We start from the raw sequence: 10,371 nt of genomic DNA, 5'->3' as shown, positions 1-10,371 counted from the left end.
AAATAACATTAACTTATAACCTTGACCATGATAGAGAAAAAATAACTATAATTGACTTTAATATTAAATGCTAGCATCAATCAAATAAATGATGTTGAGAATGTGACACAATTTCAATAATATTAAGTATATGACACCTTATCCTTAGTCAGGCTCACAATGTTAAAGTCAGTTGAGAATATCAAAGTTTAACCTCAAAGAAAATATAACAAAAGATACATAAATTAAAAAAAAAGAAAATAAAGCATTAAGAATTTCATATTCTTGTTTTTCAATTAAATATAAAGTTATCTAATTTTAAATAATTAAAAATACTTTTATAAATTTAAAAATTTGAATATCCAAACAGCATATCATAAAATATTTTAAAGTCTTTAAAAAATAAATTGCTTTCTAAAAACTTTGTATCTAAATAAGATAAAAGTGTGTTGAAAAGAAATATCCCTAGGTAACTTACAATAAAGTCTCTACTAAAGGAAGTGAGAAGATGATATAAAGATTAAGGAAAAATATAACATGTTTCTTCCACAATGTTGAAACCATGGTAGACAAACTCAACATACATGTTTATCCACTTATGAATTGATTCCTAAGCAAATTTGTCATTTATGTTAAAGCTAGATAGTTTGAACACTGGAAAGGATCATTAGTAGTAAGCTGCAATATAGACACGCCAAATTTAGATCTCCCTACTATTTGTTGGAAGGCTTTTGCATTTCTTGACCTTCAAATCCAATACCAAGCATGTAAAATAATTTATTAACAGAACAAATAAATAATAATTTAATTTTATAATAACCAAATATTAAATGACAACTATCTATTCAAGTCACACAACTCTTATAACAAGAAGTGTAAAATAAAATAAGGGGAGTGTGTTCACAAAAACTATATTAATCACTATCAATATCTTTTCAATTCGTATCATATATCTATAATTAATATAGTTTCTTTGAATACACTATCTAAATTTGTGAAACACACAAATAACATTTTTATGATAATAATTGCACTACTTGATATGAAAACATGGAACTGTGGTAGTTAATCACCTGCAATTACCGCTTATTTGGTTAATATTGAAAAGTAACTTATTCACCTTTCGTGAAAGTTAGTGTAATATTTAATAACCATAACAATTAATAAGATATTTTACTTGCCCAAAGACTTATAAATACCATTTTATGGAGTATTCTTAACTCTTACTTTCATTCTTTTTTTACTCACTCATATTCTTCTTGACTTAATCATGGATAAGTCTTTTTATGGATTATCACTCGACTATAAACTATAAAACTCAACAATCCTTTGTAGAAGATGTCGATTTAGTCACAATTTAAAAATCCACATAAGGTATCTCCAATTCATTTTTGGTAAGAACAATAAAAATAAAAATAAAAATAATTTATAATTTTTGTTAAGATAATATATGTAAGACAAATAACTTTAATTTAGATTTCTACAATTACAACCGCCTAACAATTACTTCTCAAATACGTATTTATTATACATGATATTATTGTCTTTAAAGTAGAGGTATTATTGTATGAGATACATGTACTTATGTATCGTATTTATACATGGGAGCTAGCGAAGTACAGTAAGTTATTAATATCAGAGAGGGATAGGTAAAGACCACACGCAAATTCCAACATCATACATGGTATTATGGGTAGAAAGGGCAAAAATTGGTTCATTAAGAACCTTTTGTTGAAGTATCCCAATGAAACAACTAATAATGAGATCCTTGGCCATAGGAGAGTTCCAATTTCCATTGATGAAATAGCTCCAAATTAACATCACTTGTATGCACACAGTGAATCAATCATAGAGGTCTTCAAAGGCACCACCAATTGTACAAAAGAGTTCAAAATAGTAGCATATGTGTCAAAATAATGACACCAAAAGTTTATGGAGTTCATGAATCAGGGATCACACAAGATGCCAACAAATAATACATTGACTTCCCTTAGTGCACATATCATTAGTCTTCCTCTACTTTCAATTCATCTTATCACTTCTCCATGAATCTACACAAAAACCTCCACAGGATATAAATAATAACAATAAAAATAAAATTGTATTATCCACGTATTATTCAGGTTTACAGATTTATTGAATTTTATAATATTTATTAAAAGACCATAGCACTATTAATGTTTGAGAAAAATGTTACTGTTTGGAATTTATGAATTTATAAATGCGATTTGACTAATATAATTTTTTTTTCTAGTTATATGTAAATGTGTAATTAGTGGATAATATGAATGAAAAAAGAAAAAATAAAAAAAAGAGATAACAGCGTTCTTTGAGAGGCTTTTAGGAAGACATTTATTTGTGAGATGAAAGTTTTCTCTCTTTTCTCCCATTACTCACACTTTCACTGGCACTTTCTCTCTCTTCAATGTGGCCTTGAAAGTTGAAACCCCTCACCCATGCCACAGTTTTCCTTTTTCTTTCCTCGCTTTCTCTTCTCTTTCCCGGAAAATCGAGCTCTCTCTTCTCTCTCTCCATGTTCTCATGTTCGCACAAGTTAGTAGTACACCATTTATTATGGTAAATTATTAAACAATAAATTAAAAAAATATTATTTATTATGTTTTAGTTATATTATATATATATATATAAATACACACACACACATACAGAGATATATATGATGATATGATCCCGTGAGATCTACTTTGCAGGAGTGAATAGCATAGCTGAGATAGAGACTTGTGGCAGCTGAAAAGAAAATCAGAGAAAGGTAAGGATTTCAGAACCCTAACGACTCTCAGACTCTGAAACTCTGTACGGTCCTTTAAATTCAGAGTCATGAAACCCTCAATCATCGTCCTCGTCGAAATTCGTGCAACTCTTTTTTTCCTCTTTTTTCTCTTTCTTCTTCTTATTCTTCTTCGTCTGCGTCTGTTTCTTCTGCATCAGATCCACGCCAACGCTCTCACTTCCTCTTTTATCTGTTACATCACCCTACACACTCTACACTTTTGCCCCGCTTCTATGCTTCTTAACTTTTATTTTACCGTTTTCGAGCCTAATTTTTGCGTTTTCTTTTCTTCTAAAGATCTAATTTATTATTATTATTATTATTTTTGTTGTTGTTGTTGGAGTTATTATTATGTAATTGTGGTGGATGCAGTACAATATGCTCTGTGGTGGTTTTCGTTTACTTTTATTTTTTTGCTCTATAAAGTAAATTTAAGAAAGATAAAATGATGTTGTTCCGTTTTTTTGTGTGTTTCTGGTAATATTCGTTATGCTGATGGGTTTTTCGAGGTATTTGTTGTTTCTGTTATGGTGTTATTTTGTTGACGTTAATTAATTGGTTGCAGGATTTGATGAGGTTGGTTTATCAGGGGGAACTTTGTTGGACTAGCATTGAGAGTCTCCAGGGGTGTTTGAGTAGTTTGAGATGAACTGGATTGACTTTCAGCCGTGTGAAGGATATGAATGGAATTATTTGTAAGGTTGTGCTGAAGAGATTTTGGAATGGTGCGCAGGTTGACTTTAGTTATAAAGTCAGATTTTTGTCTGATGATCACAGTTAATGTTGGAGCATCATTGGCTGGTTGCTGGGATACGAGGAGAAGCTAGTTTGTTGAATTGTTGCGATTGTGTTGAACTGACTTGCAAGTTGAAAGTTCTTTGTGCTTTAATTTATCTTGGTAATTATGGTTAATGTTTGAAGCTCTCAACATCTTGGTGAATGTCATGTAAATGTTTTGCTAGTAATATACTTAACTAGCAGAAATATAATTTATGGCTCACTGAGTTTTGGTACTTCCCAGTGTTTCTCCGTGTATCATTATTTGCCTGTAGCCTTACTCTTTGTTGTACTAAAAGAGTAAAATGGAAGCAGAGACTTTGACTGCTAATCACCCTCCCAGTTTTCTTCACCGGTCGCTTCCTGCCGTTGTGCCTACCCTTTTGATTTCAATAGGATATGTTGACCCTGGAAAGTGGGTGGCAATTGTTGAAGGAGGTGCACGATTCGGATTTGATCTGATGGCTTTCGCACTTATCTTCAATTTTGCAGCAATCTTCTGTCAATACATATCAGCGAAGATTGGTGTTATCACAGGGAAAGATCTTGCTCAGGTATTATACCTTCAACATGATGGGTTTATATTATTATACTGTTGATGCAGTACAATTGTAATATTTGAAAGCTTTCTGTGCTGACGCGCGCTTCAAAACAATAAAAACATGGTATTTGAACAATTTGTTGGATTTGTGGTTTTTTAATGTTTGTCCTTCACCCCTTTCAACTAAGCAATTTCACAGCCAACTATAAGATATGGAAGGCTAAAAGTTTAGAAGGTTCTTATCAAGAGGGAATGGAGCCAGAAAGATTTTTTTATATTTTTCCCACTCTTTTTATGTTTAGTTTTATTTTTTAATCAGGAATAAAGAATATTGCGGTTTATTTCTATCCTGTATCTGAGTATTATTTGGCATATAAGTCAGAAGTTTATAAAAACATGTTGATTGATGATCATTTCTATTCAATCTTAATACTAGGAAGTACGGACATTATACTTATTAAATGTTTCTTCCATCCTGAAATTAACAAGTGAAGGAATGTCTATGCCAATGTGCTATACTACGTTATGCACAATTTGAGTCAGGATATATTGCATTTCTTTCATCTGCTTGTTGAGTTGATACTTAGTCGGTGGTTTTTTCTGGCTTTTCTCTATCCCCACAAACCATTCAGATACACACTCTTGTAGAACTTCTTGCATAAATCATTTGTGTTTTTGCTCATGGGGCTTCACTTTCTTTGTGCCAAAGATTTGCAGTGATGAGTACGATAGCTGGACATGCATGCTTCTTGGAGTTCAAGCAGAACTTTCGGTGATCGTGCTAGACCTTAACTTGGTAATCTTTCTCACCCTTGATGTACTTTCAATATTGCTAGGCTCTTTAGCAAATAATATGATTCTGTGCTTTAACATGACTGAGCTTTTGTTGACTTGTTCTCACCCTGTGATTTTTTTCTGTTTTGCAAGATATTGGGCATGGCACATGGATTAAATATTCTTTTTGGGTGGGACTTGTTCGCTTGTGTCTTTTTAACTGCTACTGGCGCTGTTTTCCATCTCCTTCTTTTTGTCCTCCTTGTAAGTATCATTATTTGATTATTCTTCAATTTCTATTGATCCACAATACACTTATGATATATCCTTTGTCTAGGACATTGAGAAGGCCAAGATCGTGGGCCTGTTTGTGTCAGGTTTTGTATTTCTTACATTTGTACTTGGAACACTCATTAATCAACCAGACATTCCATTATCCATTAATGGAATACTAACAAAGTTGAGTGGGGAGAGTGCATTTGTGCTGATGAGTCTCTTAGGAGCAACTCTTGTGCCTCACAACTTCTACCTTCATTCCTCTATTGTACAGGTATTATTTCCTGTCATATCTAATTTTTCTAGCATCAGCATCCATAATATGCTTCCAAGCTTATATCTTTCGTTTTGTGTTCTTCTGAATATGTTTGCATAGGAGTAGTCTTTCTTTCATGGCTAGATGACATACTGCTAGAGATTTGTTATCTTAAATCAATCTTATGCTCAAGGAAGACATGAAGTTAGTTTTCCATGTAAATTTATAAAAGGAATGACCACTATGTTATCAATTTACTTTATTTCAGAAAACTCTATTTTATCGATTTACTCTTTTAGTATGAGGCCAATTTTGTGAAAACCATCCCTTTAAAATTTAGAACAACTTAATAAAGTTGACTCCCTAAATGTCCTACTAAATTTTGGCGATTCCTCTAATTTTGCCTGTGTTAAAAGCATCTTTAATATCCCTGTATAAATAGCTGACTGGGGAGGGCATGGTCACAGTCCCTTCCTCAGGCTTGGCTAAGTCAGGTTACATAGTTTGCCTGGTCGTTTTTAGAAATCCTTGGGTGAGCATATATTTTTTAAGTTTGTCTGGTCTGACTAGCTTCTAGTATGTTTTTTGGTAAAGGACTGCATATAATGTACCATTTCATACCCATTGCTGTTTTGTCAAATCTGAGACTTTGTTTACTTTTTTCAGTGGCATCAGGGATCAACTACTATTTCTAAGGATGCTCTATGTCATAACCATTTTTTGGCCATCATATGTGTATTCAGTGGCCTTTATTTGGTAAATAATGTGCTGATGAATGCTGGAGCAAATGAGTTCTACAGTATGGGTCTTGTTTTAACTACTTTTCAGGACGCATTATCTCCAATGGAACAGGTCTCCTTTCCACTCATAATTGATCTACATCTAGATATTTATTTACAACCGACGAAGTCACATCTGTCTTTAGCATTGAATAAAGCTAATTCTAAGTTCTTATTGCAGGTGTTACGTAGTCCAATAGCGATGCTTGCTTTTTTACTCATTCTGTTTTTCGCAAATCAAACAACAGCATTAACTTGGAGCTTTGGTGGAGAAGTAGTTGTGCATAGTTTCTTAAAATTGGACATTCCAGGTTGGCTTCATTATGCTACGATTAGAGTAATTGCCGTTTTGCCCGCCCTTTATTGTGTTTGGAGTTCCGGAGCTGAAGGGATGTATCAACTACTTATATTCACTCAGATTGTGGTAGCTTTGCAACTTCCATCTTCTGTGATCCCTCTTTTTCGGATCGCCTCATCTAGATCAATAATGGGGGTACACAAGATCCCTCAATTTGTGGAATTTTTGGCCTTGATCATATTTATTGGGATGCTTGTCTTGAATATTGTCTTTGTTGTAGAAATGATATTTGGTAGTAGTGATTGGGTGGGCAATTTGAGATGGAACGTGGGGAATGGTGTCTCTCTCTCTTATTTGGTTCTTCTTTGCACTGCTTTTGCATCATTCTGTTTGATGCTTTGGTTAGCTGCCACACCATTAAAATCTGCAAGTATTCAATTAGATGAAGCATGGAACTGGGGCATGCCACAGGCTATACCAGAACCCCGGATTGATAGTGAAGAAACAGATTTAAGTGAAAAAAGTTATCATGGAGATGCATCAGTTCAGGTGATGGAACCATCACCAGCTCTAACAAGGACCCTGGAATATTCAGAACTACCTGTTGCAAGTTTTCTTCATGAACTACCTGAAACTATTTTGGAGCCTGATGTTCCTGTGATTACGGTAAGGGAGACTCATTCATTTACATCATTTCCTTGCTCCCCAACACCTGTTGTTAAGGAATCAATTTCCACTTCAGAATCAGAGGCAGTGGCGGCTGCAAGTACTGAGACTTCTGGTATTAGATTGGTAGATGCCAAAACTTTAAAAACAGAAACTAGTGCCTCTGTGGAGAAAACTGTAGAAGATTCAATTGCCGAAAGGGATGATGATGATGGAGACTTATGGGAAACTGAAGAAATATCAAAAGTGGTCTCACTAGCCCCATCTTCAGCACCCGATGGCCCAGCATCATTCAGGAGTCTTAGTGGAAAAAGTGATGATGGAGGTAATAGCCTTGGAAGTCTTTCAAGATTAGCAGGTTTAGGGCGTGGTGCAAGACGTCAACTAGCTGCTATTCTTGACGAATTCTGGGGACAGCTTTATGATTTTCATGGTCAATTTACCCAGGAAGCTAAGGCTAAGAAACTTGATGTTTTACTGGGAGTGGATTCAAGACTCACTGGTTCTTTGCAGAAAATGGATACATGTGGAAAGGAATATCCTGAGAAATGGATATCTGCAGGAAGTATACCGGATAGTTTGATGAACTCTGCCTCATATGACTCTCCCAGGCAGCATAGGATGCAAAGTAATTTTGAGCCTTCCTATGGGCCTCGAAGGAGTTATTCCTCAGTGCGGACAAATCCCATGCAGTTTATGGATGAATATGTTCAGACCTCGAACCGCAATCTCCTCAGTGCTGGTGAAAGGCGTTATTCCAGTGTGCGCAATGTACCTACATCCAGGTCCTGGGATTATCAGCCAACTACTGTACATGGTTATCAGGTTGCATCATATATTAATCAGATTGGTAAAGAGACAAATTCTGATAACTTAAATGGTCTGATGGAATCCCCTTCCATGGGTATTATGAGCAACTACAGGAATTCTATTGGTAACACAAACAACAACTACCGGAATTCTATTGCACTTGCCATGGGGCAAAAGTTGCAAAATGGTTCAGGTTTAAGCCAACCCCCAGGCTTCCAGAACATTGCTGTCCCTAAGAATAGCCAATTGCCGTCTGAGAGGTCCTGCTATGGACCTGCGGATAATTCGGTCAGTTCAGTTAATGCTAAGAAGTACCACAGTTTGCCTGACATTTCAGGATATGCCATCCCTCACAGGGATGCTTACATATCTGATAAGAGTGCTCCATGGGATGGTTCTGTTGGTGGATATAGATCTTCTACGGGTAGGACTCATCATGAACAGTCATTATATTCAAATTCCGGATCAAGGGCAGGAGCTCCTTTAGCCTTCGATGTACTCTCTCCGTCAAAAGTTTACAGCAATGTACTTTCTTCCCAGTTGAGTTCTGGTTTGGGTACTGGATCCCTCTGGTCCAGACAACCTTTCGAGCAGTTTGGGGTGGATGATAGAGTTCATAGTGCTTCAACAGAAGATGTTGGAAATAGACGTAGTGCAATTACTCAAGAAACTACTTCGGTTGTGGATATAGATGGCAAGCTTCTTCAATCTTTTAGAAGTTGTATTTTGAAACTCTTAAAATTGGAAGGTTCTGATTGGCTGTTTAAACAGAATGATGGGGCTGATGAAGATCTGATTGACCGGGTTGCTGCAAGGGAGAAATTTTTCTCTGAAGTTGAAACCACAGAGATGAATCAAGCAAATGCTATGGGAGAAGCTCGGTATTTTTCTTCTGATGGGAAGACTTTTTCTTCAATGAAGAATAATGAGGCAAATTGGTCTAATTTTTCTGTGACCTCAATCCCCAACTGTGGGGAAGGATGTGTATGGAGAGCAGACATAGTTATAAGCTTTGGGGTGTGGTGTATCCACCGTGTTCTTGACCTCTCACTGATGGAGAGCCGACCAGAGCTGTGGGGCAAGTACACTTATGTACTCAATCGCTTGCAGGTAAAATTTTAGTAACCCTGACGTTTGAGTTTTAGGTGCTTTATTTGTAGAGATATTGGTTGTTTCATGCCTCATGGAGAACTTGATATTTATTCTCCTGACTGGGGTATTTCCTTTTCCTTTGGTGGTTGTTCACCTGAAGATGTTCTTCCAATGTTATATTTGTATGCAATCATCACTCGTCAATACAGAATCCATCCATTAAGTAGGCACTATAATGAGTGTTGTTTGTTGATAAAAAAAATGTCACAAAATGTGAAGATACAGTCTTGCCTCTCGTAAACTCAAGTCTACTCTCTAAAGTTTTGTAAACTTTATTGATCTTATTTGCCAAATTTTCCCCTTCATGAATCAGGGTATAATTGATCTGGCTTTCTCCAAGCCTCGTTGTCCCATGACCGCATGCTTTTGCCTTCAAGTTCCCATGACGTATCAGATAAAGTCAAGCTCACCTCCTTCGAACGGGATGCTGCCCCCTGCTTCAAAACCAGGGCGCGGAAAATGCACAACTGCATCTGTGGTGTTTGAGATGGTGAAGGATGTGGAAATAGCAATCTCTAGCCGGAAAGGTCGTACAGGAACTGCTGCTGGTGATGTAGCCTTCCCAAAGGGAAAGGAGAATTTGGCATCTGTTCTCAAACGGTACAAGCGTAGATTATCCAACAAACCAGTTGGCACTCAAGAAGGGATTCGCAAGATTCCCACATCAGCACCATACAACTCTTAGCATTAACAAAAGCAGTGTTCCTTTCCTTGGGCTGTTTTGATTTCTGAAGAAGCAGTTCATGCTTTAGATCAAAGGATACCATAGGAAGTTTGTGGCCACAGAACTGCTGTCTCCGTGTAACAATCCTCGCTGCAGATTTTATTTCCTTGTATGTTATATACACATGATAGGGTTAGAATTACTATATGTAATTGCAACAGAATCGAAGGAAAAAAAATGGTTAGATGGAAACTGACTTCTACCATTTTTGGCTTATTTTTCGTTACTTCGTTCGCAACTGCATGCAAGTTGGGGAAACAACAAAAGACGCGGGCAAAAAAATTGTCGACATGTGGTCATCTAAACCATGAAAAAATATTGTCGACATGTTTTTACTTCTGAGTGTTATTGTGGCACTTGGCACGGTTGCCAAATTTTCTTTTCATCAACTCTTTCGATCTCTTTTTTAATAGCGATAGTATGGTGAAAGTGGTTACGGTTTTTGGTTGGCCCAGTTATTTGAAATCACCATATTTTTATCTTCTGCTCATGTAAGTTTCTGTGAACATTCACTTAAACCATTGACATAACAAAACAGATAACCACTC

At 36.0% G+C, this 10,371-nt stretch overlaps 1 protein-coding gene across 2 annotated transcripts; it reads left to right on the top strand.

Moving 5' to 3' along the window:
* Positions 1 to 2,310: 2,310 nt before the first annotated feature.
* On the top strand, positions 2,311 to 10,039 carry LOC137828894 (ethylene-insensitive protein 2.2). Of its 2 annotated transcripts, none has more exons than XM_068635638.1 (9): positions 2,311 to 2,556; positions 2,691 to 2,749; positions 3,336 to 4,101; positions 4,798 to 4,884; positions 5,016 to 5,126; positions 5,200 to 5,412; positions 6,061 to 6,246; positions 6,355 to 9,057; positions 9,413 to 10,039. In XM_068635638.1, the coding sequence occupies exons 3-9, from the start codon at positions 3,853 to 3,855 to the stop codon at positions 9,782 to 9,784; spliced, it is 3,921 nt and encodes a 1,306-aa protein (XP_068491739.1). In that variant the 5' UTR covers positions 2,311 to 2,556; positions 2,691 to 2,749; positions 3,336 to 3,852; the 3' UTR covers positions 9,785 to 10,039. The 2 variants fall into 2 exon arrangements, with proteins under 2 accessions (XP_068491739.1, XP_068491740.1); XM_068635639.1 differs by having other exon boundaries at positions 2,323 to 2,532.
* Positions 10,040 to 10,371: the final 332 nt, after the last annotated feature.

This window comes from Phaseolus vulgaris, chromosome 7 (assembly GCF_000499845.2).
Source record: "Phaseolus vulgaris cultivar G19833 chromosome 7, P. vulgaris v2.0, whole genome shotgun sequence".
Taxonomy (NCBI): Eukaryota; Viridiplantae; Streptophyta; class Magnoliopsida; order Fabales; family Fabaceae; genus Phaseolus; species Phaseolus vulgaris.
This window is presented reverse-complemented; position numbering and strand designations above follow the sequence as displayed.

Excerpts from the sequence above, each read along its gene's own strand:
- LOC137828894 (XM_068635638.1), top strand. The coding sequence starts at position 3,853 with ATGGAAGCAGAGACTTTGACTGCTAATCACCCTCCCAGTTTTCTTCAC. Across the intron at positions 5,413-6,060 it reads TTCATTCCTCTATTGTACAG|TGGCATCAGGGATCAACTAC; the intron begins GTATTATTTCCT and ends TACTTTTTTCAG. Across the intron at positions 9,058-9,412 it reads ATGTACTCAATCGCTTGCAG|GGTATAATTGATCTGGCTTT; the intron begins GTAAAATTTTAG and ends TTCATGAATCAG.